The 27,491-nt window shown below is 34.4% G+C and overlaps 1 protein-coding gene across 1 annotated transcript; it reads left to right on the top strand.

The window, feature by feature from the left end:
• Positions 1-22,133, top strand: LOC120336651 (uncharacterized). The gene is made up of 25 exons (XM_039404381.2): positions 1-167; positions 402-465; positions 1,408-1,589; positions 2,297-2,387; positions 2,792-2,977; positions 3,673-3,807; positions 4,524-4,637; positions 5,646-5,813; positions 6,323-6,397; positions 6,705-6,922; positions 7,807-7,900; positions 8,305-8,332; positions 8,859-8,984; positions 9,412-9,608; positions 10,220-10,342; positions 10,988-11,042; positions 11,630-11,672; positions 12,324-12,406; positions 12,587-12,673; positions 13,831-14,027; positions 14,314-14,380; positions 19,314-19,563; positions 20,309-20,529; positions 20,654-20,742; positions 21,030-22,133. Exons 1-25 carry the CDS (start codon positions 25-27, stop codon positions 21,531-21,533), a joined length of 3,540 nt encoding a protein of 1,179 aa, XP_039260315.2. The 5' UTR covers positions 1-24; the 3' UTR covers positions 21,534-22,133.
• Positions 22,134-27,491: the final 5,358 nt, after the last annotated feature.

Below are 27,491 nucleotides of genomic sequence, written 5' to 3'. Positions count from 1 at the left end.
TATAAAACGTTAATTAACATAATAATGAGAATGGAAAACCTGGTTGAACTGGATCATACTTACAGCCATCATTGGTCAGAATCATATAAAACTAATCACAATCATGCAAAACCTATCCACTGGCTTTTATCATCCTGCAGACAAGGAAAACTAGCCAAGGGATCAAGGTGAGATTTTATTTCTCATCACTAATTCAGTTTCAAGAAAATAATTTTTTTTTTTTGGATTTGTTTCAAAAAATGAAATTTAAATTTATGATGAAAGGTTGTTGATTATCAGAATATCTCGCTTTTTTTTTTTTAAATCAACGTTACTTTGAAAAATAAATTCTATGTACGTCTTTGGTGTTTATATAATGCTGAGTGCCTAAAAATTTTCAATGTATTCCTATTGATTTTTAGACTGAGAAGTCAACATATGAATGCTTCAACAAATAGTACAAGCACTGATGGATCAGATGATGAGGTTTGTAGAGTATTTATTGCATCCTGTAGATAAAATTATGAGATCGGTTCAAATTCCAAACACGAATTTCGGTTACTTGCACATGTACATGCCTATTTCCAAGCTTATGCCCAAAACTGGTCATTTTTTATTCAGTTGAAAATAGTTTTGATATCGATCAATTATCACAGAATCTCATTCCTAATTCTGATTGTGTTAAACTTAATAGCCTAGTACAGTGGTTCTCAAACTTTTAAAAAAAATTCCATGACAGACCCCTCGCAATTTTTTTAATGATCTGTGGCGTTGTGCACTAAAATGAAACATTAAAAGATCACAACGAAAAATCAGTGCGCCGTATGGTATAGCGTCAGCTACACCTCTGCAGTCAGTCTGCTTGTAATGGCATCAATTGAACTCTCTCTGTGATATCACAGGCTCACAGCAGTGATTGCAAAGGCAACAAATGCGTATTTGCAAATTTAAGCACTCAATATTTCTATTATCAAACTATATGCCATACAAAAGATTTCTTTCGTGGACCCTCCGAAAGTGCTTCACGGACCCCAAAAGATATTTTTGTCAAAAGGTCCGCGGACCTCAGTTTGGGAACCACTGACATAGTACTTCAAACAGGAAAGCTCCAGATTCTGCTGGCCCACCCAGCTGAATGTTAGTAATATGCTCATTATATCACCAATCACTGATTAGGTATTAATTTTGAGTCTCCTACTGCTGTTGAACATGTATTTCCATATTGCTACAGCTGCATTGTGGTTGCCATGTAATGGTCTTCCTTTGTCTTTAACTACTTCTTTCACCTACACCACCCATCCATTTTATTGAGTTTCCTCTATGCCAGGTTAGTTATGAAATTTTATTCTATGTGTGCCCATTTAATACAATTCCTAAATATCACTCTCTTCCTAATATAATATGCATTCCTTTGATCTGGTTTCACAGATTGATGTCGAATCATTAGATGAGGTGATGGAACCATATGTATCTGGAAGATCTTACGATGTTCATCGGGCAAAATTGAATATGAACGAGACTGAGAGATTTACAACTCACAATTTGCTGTCAGGAAAACTATCAGGGGCGAATATGAGATCTGATATTGACTGGGAAGAATATATAAATAAGTGAGATTTGAATACATAAAAATATATCTGGAATGATGTGTTTTAATGAGATATTTAGCTTTTATAGCTGATTCAGTGTTACTGCTGCTGCCCACAACGGGTTATTGGGCGCACTGTCAATAAATTGCTTTACTGGTACTGGCGCTTCGACTTGATGAGGCACATTATCATTTTTCTTCTGAAAAAAAAATTTGAAGCGCTCCTTATGGTGTGTAAAATAAGGTAGTATTATCTCTTTCTGAAATTACCATCTGTATATAATGACTAATGTGACTTGCTAAATTTGAAGGAATCTACAAAATCTAACATTTTTGAGAGAAAAGAATCAGACAGAATCTAACAGAATCGATGGTTGTGCATCAGGATAAGCATTAGAATCATGCACCATCGCATCTCGGATTACAATGTGCGAATATGCTGGTTCAGCTCCTGTGGCTTATTATGTGCAAGAGGATTGCTGAATTTCGCCCTTTCGTAGCATGGTTTACATAACCATGCATGGTCACATGATTGAGTGGTCTCATCAGATTTTAAAAATTCAATCCAAAAGATTCCAAATCGGTACTTCATTATGCTATTCTATTAGAAAATAAAGATTTGATGTTTTTGGTATTCTCATTATCTAAGTGAAAATACTAATCTTTTTATTTTTATTTTTCAAAGTCATCTCAAAGTTTCAAACCTAACTAAGGGTTTATAATTTCCAGAACATCTTGGAGTATGCAACAAACAAGACTTTATACAAAGGTTGTTAAATTATTAGAAGATGAAAAACTGGCGAGACTGGCGTTCAAGGGGGTATGTAATTTACATCTTGCATTTTGATAGAGTTCTATCATTTTTACATCCTTTCTATGTAGGTATGGACATTTAGGTTTAATAAAATTATATGGAAGTAAAGTAACAATAATAACTGCTATTACTTCCAAGAGTCCAAATAACTTGATTTCTTCAATTGAGTTTAGAAAAAAGTGTGATACTTATAATGAATTTTACACTGTAAATCACGGTCGATTGTACCTTACTACCATTTGTTGAGGGATGTCTCCTTCAGTAATAATTGTAGTGGTCGAATAGTGAATTTGATATTGACATCTTATTACCGGTAACTACAGCATCTGTTGCAGTGAAGTGATAGAAACAGGTGGTCAATGGTCATGCGTATTCTCGTATATTTTTTTATTGCATGTTCCTATTATCAGGTGAATAATGAGCCGATTGCTAGGCGTCTTTCACTTGATCGTTCTGCTGCCTGCTTGAGAAGAATTTTGGCCGAGTTTTCATGGGAACAGAAACTTACTCAGTGGCTTCATTACATTCTTATCAATAGATTACCAGCATCAATGTTGGCCTCTTATCTCGATCTTATTCAGACGTTACGATCGAAGGTATTTTCATTTATTTCGCTGAGCACTCTGTTTGCTTCAAACAAGGCAGCCTCTGATATTTCATGATACGCAAGGGGTTCCTTTTATTGTCTGGAATGACCAGAATCTTTCTTGTTCGGCATTGCCTATCAGTTTATTACACCCTGGGGGGTAAGGTAACAATTTGTGGTGCCAACTCAGTTAATTCTAATCTCTGGGCCATCACGTCACTGAAAATTGGGCTCTATAGTGTTTTTAATTATGTATAAACACATTCAAAGTGAATGAATCAAAATACTGATGATTTCCAGAACTTGTTTTGAATTTCAGAAATTTTGATTTCACTCGTGAAGGATCTAAATGGAAAGAATTTATTCTAATACACTTGTCTGTCATGAGCTACCTATCATCATAATGCCCTGTTAATAATAATGTTAGTAGATAAGTAGTAAAGATGAACAAGGTATTGATAACTTAACTACATCTTTATATCCAGTTTCAGTTTACACTTTACATTTACAGAAAAACTATTTTTCCTTGCCTAAATTTCATATGTGAGCATGGCTATTTGCACTCCGAAGGCTGTTAGAAAACTGCCTAAACAACTAGACCCAGTTTTATAGTGTTGATTACTGATTAGTAGTTTAGTACCATCGACTTTCAATTTCTTTCAACTTGTAAATTGGTTGTAATCATCTGCTGTTTATATTTTACAGGTTCCAACATTAGTTGAACGTATGATTGCTCAATCTGTAAATGACGCAGCAAATGGTTCCATGAACTGTTTAGAGATATTATTGAAAAGACCATGGGAACCAATGTTGCTGAAACACTCCCAAAATACAAAACAGGTGGGATAATTACTTTTCTTCCAGACTTCTAATTAATATTTTCTAGGTGGTTACACCCCAAAATTAAAATAAATTTTCTTTAGTTATGATTTTGTGGAAATGGGAGAATCGAAAATGGATTTTTGTGGTGAATTGTGACATAAGACTTTCATTATGACATATTGTATATACTCTCATATAATTCGATCAGAGTTATGCGCGTATAAGCCGCCTTAGTTGGGAAACTTTGTTTACACAACTTATATGCTATATACGGTACATCTGGTTCTATTTTTTTATGTTTTCGATATTCCAGAGATGTATTCCTTATGTGCAATGTAAGAAATCTTAAAAAAAGTGATAGAAACAGATGTGATATAACATAAATTTTTAAACTAAGGATACTTCAAAGTGGAATAAGTACGTTCTTCTTTCTTGAATAGCACACATAATTTGTTATGCTCTTTGTGGGACGGTTAGCTCAGAGTGACCACGGCTTTTGTGAGAGACTTCTATTATCACAGTTACATGCCGAGTACCTTGCCTATATATTCTGTAAAATAATAATAATTAGTCTTTTTTCATCATAATTCTAATTACATTTTATTGCTGCCTGATATTATGAAAAACGTTCCAACTAATTAATTTAGTATGGTTTCGTTTATTAAAATATTGTTAGTTACTCTTTTTCGTTTTTTAGTTTTGTTAATTTTTATTTAATGCTATGTATATTTCAGAAATCATATGATTTACCGATTATATTGGTTGTTCCTAACTCACCATATGTTCCATCACCTACAATGTCACATAGAAAAAGATTCTGGAACTCTCATCTTGGACAAGTGGGAAAGGTAGGCTCGGGCTCAAATTTACTAATTTTGAAAGTAGGTGATCTGTTTTTATTTAAAAAAAAAAAAAACTAAGGTGCTCCCGAAGTATGCGAACCAAGATGGCGGACATCAGAACGTAACATGGGTAACAGGTTAGGGTCAGGCGATAATTTTTTTCCAATTTTCCTTATTTTAGTCCTATTATCAGATCGAAGACTAGTCAAGAGCCTCCCGTAGTATTTATACCTAAAATTATGGCCTAACCCTAACCTAGTACACATATTACATTCCGATGTCCGCCATCTTGGTTCGCATACTTCGGGAGCCCCTAAACTAATTTATTTGTGTGCTAGTTATATTGGATATAAATAATGTTTGTGATCTTTGTGATTATATCGGTTTCAAGTCTCAGAAGAATATAATTAAATCTTTATCTTCTGATTAAAAAGGAATATTGATTCTTGTGCGGTATCACTTAATCATAAAAATTTAAAAAACTTGTCTAATTCTTAAGATACAATTAGGCATTTGCAGTTTGATTGGAAAATAGGCCCCTTTAAACATTAAACCATATTCACCCCGATTCAAATATTTCATTGGAGGATGGCAAATAAAGGGTTCAATTTCCTCCTGTATATATGGTTTACCTAAAAACAGCAAGCTTACATATCGCCATTGGTAACACATTAATAAATAAATTACTGAGAAGGTCTGTTTAAAATTTATTAATTATCGTTATATATTAAAATAAAATATTGAGGAAATTGTTATCAAATCAATGCATGCTTTATTCGATATAATAATAGAATTACCGTAATATATTATAATTATAATGAAAAATCAAATATTATATCATATTTTGATTCGTAGTATGTACTCTTGTATTTCTCAGAATTTTATATACTTTACATATTATGCATCCGCTTCCCAATTTAGCAAGATGAAAGATTCATACGCCATGCTATTTTAACAAAATTTTCGGTCCAAAAATCAGTATTCAACGATTCATAAGTCTCTGACTCTTTTCAGGTTGTGATGATTGCTGGACCAGAAAAAGCGAAAGACATGACCATACTTGCCTATATAGAACAACTTTCTACGATTGTACGAACAAGAATAAACTTATATCATACCAAGTATCCTGACAAACCTATTATCCTTGCTGGCTGGCATACTGCAACCATTTTAAACTGCCATGTTAGTAAGCTTCAATATTTATTTTTAGTGTAGATTGGAAATCAAGACTTAATTTAAATAGATAGTGTTTATCTTTCATATTTTAATTGATTTTAGACTATTTGTTTGATTTTTGTAATCCTTGATTTTAGGAATGATTTAGAATAGTTTCCATTGACATTGGCAGTCCATACTATCTATGAGCAATTAAAATTAACCATCGAATTTCTGAAAGTGTTTAAGAAAAAATTGAAAAAATTCATTGAATTCTGGAAGCGTTAAAAAAAATCAAAAACAATTCTCTTGAATCGAAAATAAATTAAATGGCTGTTGACATTTTCTCGCATCACCAAAATAGATCTTGATGAATATATATTGACTTTTAGAATATTTACCAATCTAAAATATATTATACATTAAATATTGAAAATAATATATTTGCGATGATAGAATATTCAATTTTTGCCATTGTTGGTTTAATCTTGATTAATTTATTACAATTTCTGTGAAGTCTTATTTCAATTTTCCAGATTGCATTGGCTGAAAAATTATCTGCCATAATATGTTTTGGATTTCCAATGCAGACTTTGAATGGATCACGAGGAGTAAGTTATTATCACATTTAATTCATAACCAAATGTTATACAGTTTTCATAAAATATAATGCAAACGGCAAATCATTTACCCAGATTCTATAAAACTGTTGTTCCATTTATTTTAGAAGTTTATTTTTTTTGTGAAAGGTAGATTTGCTTAGTTAAGCATAGGTTTGATAAGCAGATTCAAAACATTCAGAGCATAAATCCACCAACTTCTTCACATTCCAGCACTTCCAAAATTTCATCTTCTTCTATCACTATGAAGTCATTGCACGAGTTTGATATGATTTGATTATTACCTACACATTTTCAGACAGTGGATGATGTTTTTTGCGATTTGAATACTCCAATATTATTCGTTGTTGGCGAGGAAGCTGACTTATGTGATATTGATCAAATTGAAGATTTTCGTGAGAAACTACTCACCCATTGTCAGAGTAATTTACTCGCTGTACCTGGTGCTGATGACGCATTGAGGGTTTCAGATAAGGTCAAGAAGACTGCATGTGTTACACAGACAATGGTTGATAAGTATGTTGAATATTGCTGAATGCTAATGTCTATGTTCTCTGCTAAAGTCAAGATCTAAGTTTGTGCTCTTCAGGTCAATCTGAAACTATTTCTTGTGCAAGCTACGTATAGCCAATTTTATTGTACGTGATTGTTACGGGGTAAGAAGTATACTGATACTCCGGTAGTCGAAAATAATTCGACTAGGGATTTGCTTAGGTACTAAAACTTTTTTTTGCCATAAGAAACAATGGTAATCATTTTAGTTTGTTCTTACGCATTCCAAAATACCCAAAATATTAACAAAACCACAGTATTTTTTTCACTACTGGTAGATTTGTTTGGTCAACTACTGAGTAGTGTTCTAGTATCGAGTCGTTCGACTACCAGGGCATCACTGTAATAACAGTTTCTCTGCCAAGTGTTGGGAACACACTTTCCATCACACCTCTGGTAACCTGCTTGTGTTCAGAGGTTCGAATGATGATGAGGGAGAATTATATCAGAGATGATTGCTGTCATAGAGTTCACTTTATTGCTGGCCAGTAACAGCATACTTCCTTATTTCAAATGAAACTATTTTCATACCTCACATGGGCTTGTATTAAGCCTTCCCATTGCCTTTCCTCTCTTTTGTGAATCCTATTTCTTTAGTGCTGTAAACCATAGCTAAAAAATTTTATTAAAATAGTTTGAAAACTTAGGAAATAATGCCAACTCATTTGACCAACTGAATATTTTGGGTCCCCAGTACTTAGTAGCTGAAAACCTTCAAGAAATTCGTTGACTGATTGAACCAAGCCAAATTCTCAGCCGACAAAACAATTCATGTTGCATTTACAAGCTGAGGAGATTTTGGTCTGTGTATTTGTCTCTAAACAGTTGTTTTTATTATTCAAATTCAGGATGATACTACACTACATTGAAGACTTTTTGTCAGACACCTTGATAAAGAATGAAGTTGAGACATGGACGATTACAGAATCAAGTTTAAGTGAAGTGAGTTTTCTTGTAATTGTGTTGCATTGATGTTACAATAGTTACAATATTGGTAATTTCTATAATCTATTTTGAACCACGCCATGGTATAAAAAATCATGATACACAATACAATTCAAAACATGAGAAATAACAGTAATGCCAATCTCACCTTGTGACATAGTCGTTTGGTTGAGAATTGCTAGTTTTAATTAAAAAGGTGGGTGCTTTGGGTAACCATTAGGGGTGTTGAGACAATCATCTCCCCGTCATTCTAAGTCAAAAGTTTTTATTCCTGCTTGCTGGAATTGAGCTCACAGCAATAGTCTGTAATTACCCTTATTTATCACCAAGATATCATTTAATTTTCATAATTTTTAATTCAATTATTCTTTGTGATTTTATTTAAATATTTTTATTTACAGAATTTCTATCAAAGACAAAGATCAGAAGGTTCGCATTTTTTTTATTTTATGCATGTATTTTGTTTATTGACTACGGTATGTCTCATTATTTTATGTGACAAGTCTAGTGGCGGACATTTATGTTGTTATTCTGTTTTTTTACGACCTTTTTATGCCTTCACTTTGGAAACAAGGCTTTGTACAGGCATACATAGAAGAAGCTGCTACTTTTTGTGATGATCAGGAACCAAAATAATAATAATAAAGTGAAATTTAATTATACAGTACAGCTGAAATTAAAAAAATATGTGCTTGCATATTGTCTCACAAAAGATCGAATTTTGACGCTATTCCAGGGATGGGGAGTTTTGCTACTGGTTCCAAATATTTCAAATTCGATCGATATTTTGATTTAACATAAGTTAGTACAGAAAAAGATTTAAGCGTGACCCCCAGTCATTTCTCGACCCACTTGGGGGTCGAAATCTGAGATCTTTGACCTGTGATACCAACGTAGTTAATTCTACATCAACCGTGTCAAACTAAATAAACACAAATGATGTAAAAACATTCAGGTAAAAGAAAACGGGATTATAAAGATAATAATTTGTCAGAAATAAAACGCAGAAGGCTTTCATCATCGACAACTGCAAAAATATCTGAAATTCTCTCCGGTCAATCATCAGCGAAAGGAAAACATGGTAATTTTTTGTCTTAATACTTTATTTTGTTACAGATTTATTTTGTTACATTTTGTATGCTTCTAACCGTGAGGCCACCACACTCACGGAATGCTGATTACAGCTTCATTCTCTGCTTAATAGAGATGAAATTATTATTAAACTTATTATGTGAAATGAGGTTCTTGCCTTTCGTTGCAAGAATTTCCTTCACTTTATTAACAATATCAGTATTGACCACCTAAGGATCTAACTATCATGAAAAAATTGTGTGTTAATAATAATCTAATAGGACCTCATGAAGTATGCGCACCAAGATGGCGCACAACCTGAAACCAGGTTGTGTACCCGGTCAGGGTTCAGGTTATGCGACATCTTGGTGCGCATACTTCAGGAGTACCATCTAATATATGTATAACGACTGTTAATAATATTCGGCATACTTTAGGTACCAAGACCCCAGTTCAAGGAGTTACCTTCAATCTACAAACTGGATCGATGAGTGGTCTTGCAACAGTTCCAACAGTGCTAGGAAGGTCACTTTCAAAAAACAATGATTCTTTAACGAATATGGGATCAAAACTTGGGAAAGTTTCACAGAAAAACAAAAATCAACAGAGAAGCATCACTATTGATTTAACTAAGGTGTGAAGATGCTCAAGTTTCTTAATTTGTTTCAATTCTTCATAAAATTATAGTAATTTCATGTTGCAACACATATTGCTTCAAATCAGATGTTCTAAACCCTTTTGCAAATTTCAAAAAATAGAGTTATCTCCCAAATTTTTTGATATTTTTATTTCTACAAATATTTTTAATGAGTCATGGGGAAGAATGGGTTTTGGGAGAACGAATTTCAGTACAGAATTGTGAGTGTAGATGTCTAAAATTGATTATGTTATGTTGAAACCACAAAATCATGCAACAGTTTTAATTTTTTTGTTAATAAGTAGCAAGTAGACAATTAGAATCTGTAGTTAGAATATGAACACATTTCCAAATAATTTAATGCCAAGGCCAACCTTGTTACAATCTCCTACGGGCTCAACAGTCACATTTGATTATGTAATGAAAGGTGGGGATTCCTGTATTGAGGAAATGTGGGGATTATTTTTCGTCAGAAATTTATCTCTCGGGTTAATTTAAACCATGGTTTGATGCCCAAACTTCTTCGTTTTGGTCTTCTGTGACAATATATCTGAGCATTGCTATCTTGTTTCTTATTTTTTTATAATAATTTGTCATTTCTTTGACAGGATGACACATCACAAAGAGTAAAATCTAGAAAGATCGGAACAACTCCAGATCCGTCACTATTGGCAACAGAAAGTCAAACAGAAGCAGCCGTTGCTACCATATTAGGTGGAAGTTTTTCAGAGGTTCGTTACCATCTTGTTTGAATGATAATGCAACATTAGTGTTATTTACGGAAAGGGATAATCTAACAATTTGCCATTGTTAAGAGCTATCTTCTACGCTTTCTTTTGATCAGAAAAACGTTGTTTTTGTTACTCATTTTTGTAATCTTGAAGACTTTTATTTGTGTTCAACAAAAAAAATGGATTTTTCTCGACAATCTGATTGAGTTGAACTGAATTGTAGAATAAAATATTAGAATGCGCTGCTGTTGCACTTTAAAATAGATTGACGTACAAATGTACAATATCCTTAGTAATATGAATTTCTTAATTGGGAGACCATTTTTTATACATACTTATTATTACTTATGCCGTTTGCTTTGAACATGGCCATGCACAAGCAGCCACTGATATGTAAGGAGCTACTACTTTTAGAAAAAAAAAAAAAAAAATCTTTTCAGTTCAGCATTGCCTACGCGATTTACTGCACCCAGGGTGAGGTGATCACAGCATTTGAACCCAAGACTTGTATATTGCAATGCCAACACAGTCAAGTCCAACGCTGTAACTGTTAGTTCATCGTGCTCATGAAATTTGATATGAACAATCATAGTGTTTCGTTATGTTTTCTTGGTTTTATATATTTTCTTTCTGATTATTCTACAGCCAAAGGTACCAGTATCATCTGTTCCTGCCTCCAGCCAGACATCAATCAATACAGGTATATTTTTCAATTGTTGTTCACTATGAACTAAAACAGAGGTGTTCAGGGTTTTTGGATCAGGGGCCAAAAATGTTGCCCATCGGGACTGGCGGGCCATGGTCTAAAACTAGACCTAAATCCAATCTCAACAAATTCTTGAGCTAATTTTTTAGCCAAAACATTTAAAAATTGGTTTTAGTTTGGTTGTGGCAGCATCAGGCGGGCCAGATTGAATTACTCAACGGGCTGGATTTGTCCCAAAGGCTGTAATTTGCCCATGTCAGAACTAAAATATAAACAGTATGCTATTTTGATATATGAGGTCTTTGTCACTGCAACTTTATTTTCTTTCAAGTTTATGCTGAACTGATGACAATGATTTAATTATAGTTAGTGTCACTACATCATCTGAGGCACTAAACTCGCGATCATTGTCTTGAAAATTCACCTCATTAAAAGTAAAATCTAGACTATTGTGTGTGACTGTTTTGCAAATAAATATTAATATGACAAATAGCAAAGTATTTAAGATTGTGATACTTTCGATCACTCTTCAGTAGAATCTGTATTAAGAAATATGACTTTTTATTTCTTTTTTGCTTCAGATACTTCAACAATTTCTACAGCTAATTCTTCTGATCTCGCAGGGTAAGACATTTGCTACTAAATATTCCCATAGCCGACATGGAATCGTAACCATATAAGTGGCTATGACGCCCTGTGTGATTTGGTCAAAATGATATAGGTATAATGAAAATGAAGCTAATACAAAACACTGTTCGCCGGCTTTCATTTCCGCAAGGATAAGTATGAAAATTTCATCCCATTTTCAAATTTTTATGTGTTACTGGAATGAGCATTGTTTATCTCAAACCAATTTTTATTCATTTATTCAGTATGTCTGAATCACAGGGTAACATAACAAGATAGTAAATCAGGGGTGGCTAAAACCAAATAGTTTCATATTTTGAATACATTGTGAAATAATCTTTTCGAATATGAAATATTCTTAAATGGGTCTGAGAAATTCTCAATACAATTTGTAGAAATCAAATTAGGTTATGCAGTTAATAACTAATTTTCTTTCTATTGTAAGATTGTAAATTCCTAATAGGACATTTTCAAATGAAACTATGGTATACTAATATATTACTGAAATCAATGATTTACTATATCAAATATAATCAATTTTGAATGTATTTGAATATTCTATTCATTTTGGACATCCCTGGAAGTAATATTTTGCGGGTTGTGTGTGACTATTGACCCTCTTTTCTCAACCTTTTTCAATCTGTTTAGGTCACACACAGGTAACGTTTCCACTGCTGCTGTAACATCATTGCCAACAATTTCAAATACCACAACATCGTTAGCAACAGCTGGTGAGAATTCAATAATAGCGTATGGTAGTGGAATTATTAAGCTTGAATTTTTTTGTTAAATCACTTTCTGCGAATATGTAATTTCATTGTTGTTACGTAACTATAGGAAGTGATTCGAATTGATCTTATTAAGATTTCTCATGCACAACAATAAAAACCCTTTGAACATATTTTTTTCAGGTTTCCAACAAACAGCCAGACTAAAGTCAGCTTATTCAAATGTCAGATTCAACAGCACTGTCTTACCAAAACAACCAGCTGATATAAGTATGCATAAATATGTTTTTAAATGTTTATTTCTGCCAGAAATTTACAAAAAGGAACCGGATCGATTCAAATTTAATTATATTTGGTATCTTTATTGTTTGCCTTTTAGAATATTTTCAATTCCGAATCTAGTAAATGTAGACCAGGGGTCGGCAACGTACGACCTGCGGGCCGGATCTGGCCAGCGGAGTAATATAATTTCGCTCATGAAGCTTCACTGAATTCTAGTAACAAAACAGCTGTTTTAACGAATATATTCTTTACGTAACAAAATTTATTGTGAGACACGTGTAGACTAAATTATATTATAAGATAACAAGTATAAAATTCACAAATACTCGTTTAATGAGCCTATAATCTAATTTAATCTAAAAGTTGATGCTAAGTGCAAAGGGTTCAATGGCGCCGAAAATATTTAAATGAAATTTTTTGAGATGCAATGCAATGAGGAATTAAATTTATATTCTATTCGAGAATTGTATCACTGCTTGATTTTTATTATAAAAAGTATCATCCGTTTGGTTTTCAACTTTCTAAAAATATGTTCGGCCTGTCAATGACTTGCAACCCTTAATTTTGGCCCGCGAGCGACAAAAGGTAGCCAACCCCTGATGTAGACAATCAAAGAAATCATTGTTTATTTTAGCTTCCCTGCATTTTCAAACTCATTGAATATTTATTGAAATATAGATTTTCTTTGCAACATGACACAATTAAAAATATATACAATATTTCATATTCTAAAATATTATTTTACAATGTGTTTGAGTCTCCAGTATATCTTGCCCCTATTTCTATGTTTATGTACAGACAATCAATAGTTAGTTATTGTACACGAAGTGGACTTATGATCATTATTTTGTTATTGTTGGTATTTTCCTTCTTGTTATAAAAAATTGATTCTCTCCTCAACTGCTGGACCAATTGCTTTGAAATTTTCAGTGGTTAAATATTGTTGTTGTCGCTAGAAGGATATTACTTTCATTTGTTTCTAAATTCCCAATGAGATCCGGTATTTTATTCCAAATTTCGCTCTTTAATTTTTATTTATGGTAACACAGTTCTGCGGAACAAATATCCCTGTTCGACAATGCCAAACTTAACTTTGCTAATATAAAACTATTTCTCGTATACTAAGGATCTACTTTTTATCATAGTTGGACAATCAGCAGCCAGTCAAAAACAATGGAGTGGAATTTCAAGTACAAATATTGCAACTCCAAATCTTGGTGTAAGCAAGACTGGACTGTATAAGAAATATCCATATTTAGCCTCCCATACTCCTGTTCCATCAGCAACACAACAATCTCACATTGCATCAAGAAGTAGAAAAGATGAACGAGAAACAATGCAGGTATTCAGTTGCTGTAAAAATACTAATGAAATTGGTCGATGTTACTTTTACAAAATTCTAATGATCGAAATATAACTTTGGTATATAAAATACTATTATATGGCTCACATTGCTAGGTTAACTCTATCTAATCCAAAATGGGTATTCTCTATTACATATATAGAAAATTATTTAAAAGGCTGAAATAACAGCTTCACAAACTTGCTGAAGAATTTAATTTTCTGAAACGACGCCTCATAACACAAACTCAATAGAAATCTAATACAGACCAATATTTTTGTTCTAGGCTACTGCGTTTTTGGAACAGCTGACAAGCGGAGATGATGTTCATCAGTCATCTTCTTCAATCTTAAGTAAGTTTAATATAAATTTAATCTTGGCTAAATAACATCCGTAACTCTACATTGTTTTTACAATTAATTGTGTTATATTTGGATTGTCGATTTCACCACTGTTTTAAATTTAAGGAATTCTGAATTAATCGCAGGAAAATATTTGTATTTCTATTTTACACAAATGTAGGAAGATCTCAATAAAAACGAAATTGACCAATATTTGATTACAAATTTAAACTAGACTACACTGTCGGATTTTGAATATTTTTTAAACGAAAATAGTCTATTTTTATTCCGAGGTCGGCTGTGGAGTTATCTATCATCAAGTTCAAGCATCTGAAAATAAGTAACTGGTTAGCTATTCCTATACATTATCATGATAACCAAACAAGAGGCCATGGTTCGACACTTGTTTAAATCATTTTATCGTCTTTCCGTCGGAATAAATATGAAAATCATGTCCTGTCCCATCGAGAATTGTTACTCTCTGAAGCAATGGCTGCTAACCTGTTTATACTTATCATTTGATATTTCGCTAAGAGCTAACATATAATTATTTTCCAATCAATGCACAACATATTATAAGAGTTGATTTACGCGTTATCATCGCGTGAAATTTTCTTATTTTCGCTGTTGATATCAAATCTCATCACATAATCCCATAAAATGGCACTGGTTGCCGGCCTGTCCCTTTTGTAATGAGCTTTATCCATTGCTATACAGCTGTTGCAAGAAAACCTTCAATAGTCACTTATGAAAATATTTAAAAGCGTGTGCATACGAAAGTATGTCTTAACAAGACCAAACCGAAGTGAATTTGCACGAATGTGGAGGATTTTTCATAATTATCTCATGGGTGAGGGAAGCCGATATGACGTCCTGATCATACGACGATCCACGGTCTCTCGTCCGATTACCAACCAGTTCATGTCGAGTATGGGAATTGTTAACCCGTTACTTGTTTTAGGTGTATGGACTCGATGGTCGAGGAAGTCCTAGCCGACACGTGATCTACCCTAGTAATACTTTCCCGCACAATTATCCCACATAGCCACATTTGATTCGAACCTACGAGTTCCTGCAGACTTATCGGGGGTCCGATGGCACGCGTATTCCTGACACTGTCATAATGCGCCAGCCATGGTCGCCGATGTAAAGAAGATCGGTAGTACACAAAGCATTCATTGCTTTACTTTTTTATACACAGAATTCGAGATAGAAATCGAATATTCTGTTCTGGATTATCTCTAATACTTTTTTTTATCTAAATATAAATTTACTTAAAATAAGGCCATTCTCGCCCAGGAGTAAAGAAGGCTAGTTATGTCTCTGCGGTGTGGCGCATCGTGCTATGCGTTAGGAACACGCTCTCCACTGAGCCTATAATTAGCCTGCATGGGTTCGCAGATTCGAATCTTATGTACGAAGATTGCTAGACTCCTTGTCGCCGTAGTGTGGTTCACATAACCGCTGGTCGGTTACTGCTCCCTCTACCATCCAGTGCATGCATCCAAAAGCAAATGACAGGCTTACTCGTCCCATACTCGACATGGACTGGTTTCCGGGCGAGAGGCCGTTGTTCTTCATATGATTGAGCCGCCTTATCGACTTTCCTCTTCACTGGGTAAATATGTGAATCCTATCACTGGCAACTACGGGATTGCCAAGAGCTGAAAATATATAAAATGATGACATTGCATTGCTCGTTAGTTAAGTACCGATTGACGCGACTCCCAAGTCGTTAGAGCCTGTATCGTAACCTTTTATTTCAATTTTTACAATGATTGATGATACGACCTCCCGTGTTGTCAAATCTTGTTTCTCCCGTTTAAATCTAATATTACATTGAAAATGTGGTTAATAATCTGATTACAGATTATCGCACAGCTAATGCGGGCTTATCTGACCGTAATTTTACTTACATTTCGGTCACAAGAAGGTCACTGACAATCGTTATACTTCGAAAATGATAATGTGAATTTTTGAATACTTACAAACTCGTCATTGCGACTACGTCAAGGAGGCGCTATGGGAACGTTATTATTTGTATTATATTTTTATGATGTATTTCAGCTCCGAGGAGGTCTTGTTGCAACATTGTTGCATTACATTCGTTTTGAACTTTTCCCCGAGATTATCGCCTGAATTTGAACTGCGAACGTTCCCGCGGGAGTCTTGAGAAATTCTTTTCAGTTCGGCGCGGACAAAATATTTTCGATATTGTGCAATACCATGTTTTCGATCTTTTATGGTTTGATCTAATTAACCGGTCGTCTTGCAACCTTTTGATCTTGAACTTCTACATTATATAAATGCAATTGGTGACTTATGGAACGTAAAATGTTATTATTCGAAAATGGGAGCCTCAAATTATTCGAACTCTAACTCAGAAAGGATTCTTCAACTAGATTTTTGATACGGCTTTATTATGAGTTAGGATCTTAACTTATGCGTTTCACCAAATGGATTCTTTGTCGGCAGTTGCAAAAAAATCATTTAAATCTGTTCACATTACTGCTAAGCTTTACTATATTGATGATCGCTATTTAAAAAAATAAGTCATTTTAAAGGAATTTCAAACTCGCAGAGAAACAAAACTGGTAAATTTCCACTAATAGCGTTGACGAAATATTGGAATTTATGACGCTGTTCGGAATGTACTGTTTCCGATCAAGGCACGTACAAGCTAATTCAATCTGCTACGATTATTGTCGTTTTCCTTTTTTCAGCCATACCCAATTTGTGCCACAGCCTATGGGAGTTAGTGGGTAGGGCTGGGCATTTCGAATCGTTAAATATTCGAATCGGTTCAGACGGGAATATCGAATCGCCGCCATCTTGTTTTTTTGTCCGGCCCCCAGGTCGAGGTGGATCCCTCATTTTTTTTATTGGAGCCATATTTTCAAAATGCACTTCTGACATTCTTTTCTTACGAGTGAGGTATTGATGAAACATTTTCTTATTGTGTGTCAACGTCTAAGTGATAGATTGGTGTCTGAAGGACTCATTACAATAAAAACAGTCAATACGACTACATATCTTCCAAGTATTCGAAATTTGATTCGAAAAAAAAATCGATTAGATTCTGAAATCATTAAATATTCAGCCCTATTTGTTGGTATTATTTATCCGCTTTGCTCACCAATAATTTACCATGAAATGCTGTTAAATTGAATGTATAATTATCCCAGTGTGTACGTGATATCCAACACTACTCTCCAATTGTTGATGTAATGCGTCATTTTAAATTATAACTTTGTACTTGGGCATATTTATAGGTATAGAAGATTTTCAAACTGATTATCGGCTATTTTTAGCAACACGAGAAAGAATTTTCCGCCGTTCTAGGAAAGACAAATCCTATCTAATTAATGATCTTCACAGTCAAAACAATTTTTCTGGAATGTTGAATTATCGTCAGCCATAATTATGTTTTCAGATTAGTGTTGCCAGATTTTTGGTTACCCAACAAATAACGTATATTTTCTAATTTAGTTTAACAAGTGGGTCGCGATCCAAAGTTTGGTTAGGTCGCCTGAAAATCCTCCGGTAGCTTGTTTTTTTTCAACACAAACATGACAAAATAATTTCTAGTAATTTTTATTGTTTATTTTGTATTTAATATATTGAACTGTTGCTTTATAATATAATATATATGGGAAGTACCAGGGCGTGAAAACTTGGCAGCCTCTTATTTTCTACGAATAAGTAAAACCAAGCCACTGTTTCAAACTCGCTGTACAATCCTCTCATTAGAGCAACTTATGCCAGTAATGTGTGGTAAAATAAATATTATATAAAAAAAAATTCCGTATCAGGTATTTGACTTTGCGAAAATAAAAGCACCCCATGTCGTTCAGTATTTAAGCACATTTTTTGGTAGTGGGATTCCCCCAAATTTTTTTTATTTTAAATTTGGGTCGCTTGAAAAAAGTTGAGAACCGCTGATATAATTAACAAAATCAACAGGGCCGAATGAATTTCGTATTGTTGTGTTTTGTAAAAAAAAATATAAGAATTTTTGCTCAATATTGATAAAAATATATTATAGAAAGCGTTCAAGTTCAAATAATTTGATATTTAGAAGACAGTCAATCAGTTTTAAAACAGGTATACCAATTAAGTTGTTCTTGAAGATCAAATCGATGATCGGCGGTATCTCCAGTTAGTTATTTTCACTGCAGTTAAATAGGCGAACGCTTCTTTTTCTGTCGCTTCGGTATTAAAGCACTAGATCTACAGATGCATACCGGCCACCTTCCTTGGGATGTAATAAATTAAGTAAGCAAAAGCTTATGGTAAAGATTCCGCTCTTTCCAAAAATAGTAGTAGCCCATTACATATCGTTGATATCAGTTACTGCTTGTTCGGAACAGAAGGCGTGAGAAAGCGTCGTATAACTATAATAAGCACTCAATAGATCAGATAACCGACAAGCGGACATTTTGCTGATTAGGTATGTCGTTAATTCCGTGTTTACGCGCGTCAACCAATTTTCACGTTGAAGTTAATAACGACGTAACTCGCTGCGTGATAAATAATGAGAGAAGACCATTTACACTATGGGGTGCAGTAAAAATCATTCAATAATTATTTCGTTGTTATTTAATCGCGAGAGATATTTTTCGCCTGAATCGCTAGGAAAACTTCACGATTTGGCTAAGAATCCGACGAACACACGAACTGCGTCTTTATGAACGTAGTTTTCCATCTAAGGAATGATAGCAGCGATTACGACGTGCGTAAGCAGGGTCATGCTGGAATTGTGTCAACTATATAATTTGGCTTGCGTTAAAAGATATTTAATACGTTATGAACATCGTTCCATCTTTTAGCCCTGCTAAATTACTATCGAATCGTGATTTTTTTTCAAATTATCAGTCATTTCTTTCTTCATATGATAATCAAATATTTTCAAATTTTGTTCAATTTCATTTTCCTATTCCTTCAGGCGGACTCGCCGAAACAATGTCTTCTCGTCGTCACAGTTATGATTCAACACATCTACTGGATCGCAATCTCGCTGGAAGCGGACGGGGCCGTGTTCGAACACGCGGCGGATCTTCTCAGGGTGCTAATTCGAGAGTGGTACCTGCTAAACGACGAAAAACGATTAACGAAGAACGTCCTAATCCGACAACGTATTACCAACAGAAAGTGAGACCACAGAGTCAGCTGGTGAAACAAGAATCTTACGTTAGGTACTGTGACCTTTATTTTCTTGCAAATTTACCAATAATTATCGTTGTTCAATAATAGTCAGTTGATTATGTTTTCGTCTCTGATGCCGATATATCGATCGTCAAGTATTGCATGTGAAACGGTGGTTATTGCTTTGTCTTTGTCTGGACAATAGGAGTTATCAGAGCTCTTGGACTGGATATTTTGGGTTTTGGGGTTGAGCTCAATTGGTAACCATGAAGGAATTCCTGCCAGTGGAGGATTTTGCTTTTTCGTGGGAGGAATCTTGCTTTTTATTCGCTGTAATATTAGTAATATTCATTAGTTTCATTAATATTAATATAATATGTATCCACGAACACATAATAAACTACTTAAACTGTACAAAAACGGGAGAGCGTTGCGCATAGCTATTGTTGAAGGATTGAAAGATTGAACAATAGAGTAGTTTTATTCACAGGTAGGAAGAATAAATGGTTTCAAAATAGACAAATTCAACAAAAATAGTTGGGAACCAGTTTCATATCCTATCAAAAAGAACGAACATCGTTATGATTCTTTAGGAATATGTTAATCATAAACCATGTTTGCAGCAATTATCAAGGTTCTAATCCCAAGCTGCAGTTACTTCTTTCGGACATGCTAATTAACTTTATATTCTTAGCAGTAGCCAAAATCTTTGTATGTTCTTCACTGAATCCCAGTTTGTCAGTTTTTGTATCTATCCAAGTTTAACCGACTCGATTATTATTTTTCATGACGCAGGTACGTGATGACGCCTGACATGAGTACGATGTTGAGTAACGCAGCCGCAAAAGCTGCTGCATCCAGTAATATCAGAGGTTTTACAAAGCCTGCTCCAGCGAAGCAAGTGACACTATTGCCGGACAGCAAGCCGAAGCCTCACGTAGCGTCGATAACAACGACGAAACCAGCGTTGTTACCAGTTTACACTTTTCACCAGCCTCATTCCAGTATTACTGTCTGTAAGTTTGAAGTTTCGTTTTAGCCAATTGCGCAAACTTTTCAAATCTCAAACATGCAGAGCCTTAACTGAATGCCTGTAAACACCGAACAAAATGTCTCAAATACTAATTAATTTGCTTTCAGCTCCAAGAATACAACATCTTGCTCAATCAACAAAAACTACCAAAGTTACAGGAGTTACTCAGTCGAAGCCATCGGGAGTCTTATCACAGGTACCACAATAATTTGCAGAAATATGTAGTAATAATTCCCTCAAAATATTGTTGCGTCGCCCTTACCTTATATGCGTTAAAATCCATATTATTGAGCAATTGTTTCATGCTAAAGCTCTTGTTAGCCTGTGATTCACAACATTCCACGTTTTCCTATACTTGCTTCAGATTTAAACTCACACTATTTAGGCGGAATGTTCCATATGTTTACTTACAAAATTCGCGACTAAATGACTTAATAGGCTGTGAAGGTGCTGTGACGGATTTAACGTTTTATCCCTTCCTAGATTTCAGAAATGAAGAAATCGCCAAAAGTATTCCTCAGTCAGCGAGTGCCGGTGAAGTTTCCTGGAGCAGCGCCCGGGTCTAGCTATACATTTGTCACTATTCCTGCTCTCGTAGGCACACCCGTTCTCCAAGCTGGACACAAAACATCTCAAACCTCTGTAAGAAGGGTTAGCACAAGTCTGCCACCGAAGCAAACAGCCACCAAAGTCGTCGAAAAATCTGTGAAATACACTGTTTTACCGAAAAGTGAGATTGATATCTCACCATCACCAAATACGTCGCCAACTGTCAGCGCAAATACTCGTCTCAAAGCTTCTGTATCACTGAGAGAAAAGGCTTTAGCGAGAGGACCCGACACGACCAAGCTTTCTGCGTCCAACACGACGCCGAGTCCTAAAGTTACATCTTCGATTCCTGTATTCGCTTCACCATCTGTGGTGCTGCAAAAACTCTCCACCGACACAGTCACAGATCTCGACAAGGACTCGAAGCCGAAAAAATGAATTTGTAGTTGAACAATATGACAATAATAATATTGTCAAAATGTTAAAACGCCATACCAAACCTAAATTTTCAGCCTTGCGATCTCCCAAAATCTTTCTTGATTTTAAGTATCACCAGACGAAATTGCAATACTATTCAAAAGCGTAATCAAGACTTATCATTCCTAATTCAAGTAAAACTTGTTAGGTGTTGCTTTTGCCAGTTCCTTCTCTGTTTACTTTTCCATTTATACTGCCAGAAAGAGTACACAGTGTTTGATATTTTGTTGTTGTTCTGGGTGACTTACTGTATCTGCCTAAAGTTAAGATTTATTTGCAGACGACAGATAGATTCTGGGATGTTGCGTAACGGATAAAATATACCCGATCGAGAAAATGCCATATTATCTGTTTTGCAATGTTTGTGCTACATGACTATATCCTCAAATTCAGATTGTTTTAATTAAACAAACATAGTGCATGGGTCCCCAAACTTGTGTGCATTTCGACTTTTCAATGAGTACATTGATGTTAATAATTTGAAGACCTTAGTTCAGCAAATCTCCACCTCGGTAGTTGAAGCTTTGACAAAAACTACAGTAAATACCGAGGGTACATCTGCACTGTTGTTCGTTGGCAATTTTTCCAAGTGTATTCAATCAAGTGACAGTATATGAACACGCTTCAAGAAGATTTTCACGAAAGATGTTAATGGAGAGGGCGCTTGATGGACGTAGTCCAAGGGTTTTAATGATATTTTGGCTTTATTATACTTGTGAATAGTATGGGAAAGTTTTGGATGTTGCGAAATGGTAGAATTTGATATTTCACAAGTTATTCGTTAAGGGACAAAATATGACAAGCGAATAAGTTGCAAATCAGGAGGTTTGATTTCTGGGGGTTTAGAAATAGGGGTTTTAACGTACCAGAGCATTCGACGCCCAACAACTTCCCCGCAAACGCAAAAGTAATGATAAAAGCCAGTATTTCGGAGCTTATATACTCGTTTTTGGGTCGATTTCCAGAATAGGCTTTCCCGTGTCGCCATGTTCTAGGTTAGTATTATCACAGATCAAATTCGAAAATATTTCTACTTTTTCTTTTTCAACAGAATTTATTTTCCCATGCAAAATGATAGCTAAGAATTAATTTCCGGTGAATTATAATTATTTTCGACGATCATAACGGAAAAATTAATAGACCAAAATCAAAAATGGCTCAGGGCTCTGATTTAAAATATTTTTTGAAGATTATTGGTTTCGAAATATATCAAATAATTTTCGCTAAGCTGGTTCACGGTGAACTTTATTGACGGAATTAGATCGGATTACAGAGATTCTATTGATGGTAAATATATTTATCTTGATTAAAGTTGCTATTAAAATCCTGAATTTTTAGTCCATCTTAAGTTCAACGTAACGTACAAACTATTTTTACTGGATTATTTTATAAACTTCGAAGATTATCGAGTCCGCGTGAAATCGTAGGCATTGTGATTATATTTGTAATTGCAGCTTGCCGAATCAATCCCACTGTCTATATGGCACCCCGAAATCCCCCTACGGAGAAGGACCTTCAAAAGCGATGCGGACATTCACTCTTGCCTTTACCGACTGAATTGTGCAGCAGTATATATATATATATTTATGTGAGAAGCGTAGAAATTTATTTCTTAACGCGAACTAGCACTTTAATAACATACGCAATAAAACATCGAATTCTAAGTCTTAAAACAGTTACCCATTTTGGAGGTAGGTTACCAACCTTAAACTCACATTTGGAATAGCGGAATTACTTTCGTACCCTTGTCTTTTGATCTTACGCTAATGTCGAGTTCAAACTCCTTACTTATTATGTCACTTCATTTTGTGGTGATTACCTCATTAATTGCGCCATATCTCATGATGTTTCAAACAATGGCCCAGGAATTTCATAATGTCTATTTCCACATAAACTTTGCAGAAAATTGTAAAATCTCCTCACTTTTTGTCGCATTTCTATTTGTACTGTGTTGAGCAACTTTAATCAATAGATTCCCGCACGCATATATGTTACAATCGTTCGATTTGCTATATTATGCCGTTAATGAATGATTGACAAATTTCGGTAAATCAACCACTTTTGTCAAACATCGGTGCTTCTGGCAACATTAATTTTGTACCACATCGCTGGGTCGTGAGAAGGCCACGGTATCAGATATTTATTTTAGAATTGATAGAATTTTTCTCAACAGTCTGATCAGATAAATAGTTCACGTCTATCGACGCTAATGTCCCCCGACCTTCCCATGGAACCCGGAATCTCAAAATTCTCAGAAATAATTGTTGTTGACATGCATTTTCATATTTGAAATTGAGGTTATGACATATTATAAAAGGAGTTCCAGTTTCATATTTCAATTTATATCTCTCATTTTATATATTGATATGAATTTTTCATCTCAAAATAGTTTATCGACAAATGACAGCAAAAACAGAGCCAAGATCATTCCAACGATAAAATCGACATCTATGGCACGAAATGTTTTTTCAAATTTGAAAATTTTGATCTAACCTTTGAGAAGCAAAATATACATATATATACGAATATATACCATCATTATATAATGTATGATATCAAATCTCAACATATCTAGATTTATCGAGAGAAAACTTCACAACCTAAGAAAGCTATGTATGTGAAAAACTGTGGTAAAATAACCTTTTTGGGTAACTTTTCAGTAAACTCTATCTTCAACTTTTGACTCGTGTTCATTTCTCTGTATTTAATATTCTTCGCCGATCTTATCGAAAGAAATATTGTTACCTGCATCAAACTTAAAAACTGAAACTACCTGAAGAATAACAGTAAACAAAGTGGCTAACAATATGAAAATTATTACCGGTTTACTCACTATGAGACATAAAATACAAATATTGTCGATATAGCTGCCCAGACCTGGACTGTTTTAACAACATGTAAATTGGGTCCGAATTTTTTATTGTGTTATGCGGGTATGAGTAAAACTTTGAACATCACTTATCTTCCAAACTCATATTCTGTGATATGAAAATTATTGGAAATTAATCGATGTCAGGTAATTGGGTTGGAATTTATATTTTCGCTCTCCAGTCAATTGCAGGAGGTCCACGGAGAACTAACTCAGGATGCAATAAAAAAAAACGTTCTGCGCGAAGATCAACTAAGTTTAAAAGCTAGCATAATACAGTTATGCGGAAATACACACTGGCTCTAAATATTAACATTTTGTTATAGCACCAGTCATTCTGAAATATAATTAGGGGTGAAATATTGATAATATGTTTGGTCGATCAGAACCATATCTCATATTTTATTATTATTAAAAGGTCTACGAATACCAGTTTGTGTGAGAACAGCTTGGTTGTTTGCACGAGTACGATTATCTTTTTTATCCATTTTTTTAAGTTTGGTTTCTCCGGAACAGGTGGTATCCGACGGGACAGGAGTCAAGAAGTTCACGGCATAGTTCACCTTTTGGTAGCCGATGATAAAACGCTATTTAAAACGATTCGATCATCTTTCCTTATAACTAGTAAGCAATCTGTCTATGCACTATAAGGTTAGCCACAGTTAAGTGGTATCACAATGACAGCTGCACTTTCGATGAACCTAAATCACGAGCCGATAGGCAACTTTTCGATTTATGTGTGTGTGTGTGTGTGGTCCGCCATTTGCCACGCTTTTTATCCGAGAGATAGCTTCGACAACGATAAGCAATATCTTTTTTATTAATGCAATATTTGTTGGATATTTTAAATGTAATTAAGGTTAGGGTTTTGATATATTTTTTTACAAGGAGCATGCACCTGATAATAATTTAATATCAGAATTTTTGTGACACAGAAACGGCAACAATATAACGAATGTATGTCGTCGCAGTTTTTTTAAACTGTTTGTGTGCCTTGTTAATGAATTAAACATAAACTTGAGTACGGAAGAAGAATGAATCTTTTGCAATTGGTTTATGGTTTGTCAGTGACACTGATCACTTTGTCCAAAATATGTTAAATATTTCTTCCGGAAATTATATTTTGTTTCGTGATTGCGTGCTGCAACGGCCAAAAGTCGCTTGATCGTCGATGTGCTTATCGGTGTTCCGATATTACGAAGAAAATGGCATCGGATTCTTCTATAAAATACAATGTGTTATATTAATATTTGTTGAAAGATTTTACACTTTTGCTGGAATCACATTATCAGATGAGCAGTTATTACTTTTACTGAAGAATAGGTTTTAACGATAAAAATTACCAATATACATAGCAAATTCACAACCAATACAAGATGCGAAGTATGCTAATTATCATTCATTCGCATACAATACTTCGCATACTTCTGTTAAAACAATAAACTTAGTATGGAACGATTTCATATATATACATAATTCGTACTTATATGTTGAATTTGGAATTGTCGCAGAGATGACATTGAGCTAGATTCCGAGTAGTATCAGCAACAATATTATTAGGATTGTAAATCTTTGAAAGTGAAAAATTCGTCTGTATGGCATGATGAATTTTCACAGTATAAAAAGTCGTCTGCCATAAAGTCACAAAAAAGTACAACCGTTTTCGCTCTCTATGAGTGAATTATATCATTAACCAAAAATGGCGGCCGCATTTCTGAATAAAATTCAAATTACACGAAATAAATGAAACCGCCAGGTTCAAACCAAGTTCAACGCCAATCTTTTCTTTGAAATTCATCGATGACTTAAACTTGAACTAACCGCGTCGACAGTATCAAATTGACATGTCGAGTGGATTTATTTAGATATTGTGGTTAAACATTGATCACGATGACTACAATCACGAAACCAAACTTTCCGCAAATTTTAAATTGTTCCGATTCGCTAATCCCGCCCAAATCCGGTCAAATGTTACCACAGTCTGAAATAATAATACTGGAACAAATGCTTGGAACTAAGACGAACATTGTATTTAATTCTAATCCCGTGTTTGACCTGAGTTATCACTGTGACGAGTACAATGATTGTGTTCGCGAAAGGGCACGATCTTTTGAAACATACATATTGAATGTCATCTGAATGCTGCTTTTTTTCGCAGAGACGAAATGATAAAAATCATACGTTCCTCAAAATGTAATTAATTGTCAAATCAAAATTCAGATAAAACTTGTTTTTTCCTTGTTTTTCAAGTATCTGAAATGCGGTTTCTGAAATTTTGTATTGAATAAAGTTTATGAAAGGACACGACCTTTTTGTTTACATTCTTTACTTCACAAAGCATTCGAAGAAATATAAAAACGATCGAAATACAGAAATAATTAGTGTTTTATTCAAACACAACGATAAACAAATAAATGATTACATTCGGGCGTAGCATATTGTTATTAAATTACTCATCGTGATTAAAACAAGACCAAGTATTTGAAAAGTATTCTGACATTTAAAAAAAGGCAGATAAAATTGTCGTGTTCACGTTCAATTACGACCAAAATGCGCTGTTACTGCTTACTGGGGTTTTCGTAAGTTGCCAAATATAATTAAATTCCGATGAATTTAGGCACACCTTTCCACAACGGAAGTACAACTACCATACAATAATGTAGAACGCAACAATATAGTTTTATGGCATATTAGTCATTTTCGAATATAAATCATCGGATAGAAATCTGACAATAATCTAACTTTTGTCGCGCACTAAATCGAAAATATCACGTACATTATTTTACACTCCCATTAATTCTGCTAAATTTCATGGCTTCCCATTGTTTATTTAATAAACAAACAAAATAAACATTTTCATTCACAGACTTCATTTGGCGAGGTAATAAATGGTAGGGTAAGAAAATGAGCGCCACAGAAGTGTGTGTACCAATATGGAGGTAACTGATTTTGTTCGTCTACTTTACATCAAGTTGTGTAAAGGGACGGAAGCGCGTGGACAGGGTCCCCGAACTCGTAATAGAACTAAAATTAGGGAAAATCCAAATCAA

The sequence above is a fragment of the Styela clava genome, chromosome 2 (assembly GCF_964204865.1).
Source record: "Styela clava chromosome 2, kaStyClav1.hap1.2, whole genome shotgun sequence".
In the NCBI taxonomy this organism is placed as follows: Eukaryota; Metazoa; Chordata; class Ascidiacea; order Stolidobranchia; family Styelidae; genus Styela; species Styela clava.
Note: the sequence above shows the minus strand (reverse complement) of the source record. Positions and strands in the feature narration are given on the sequence as shown.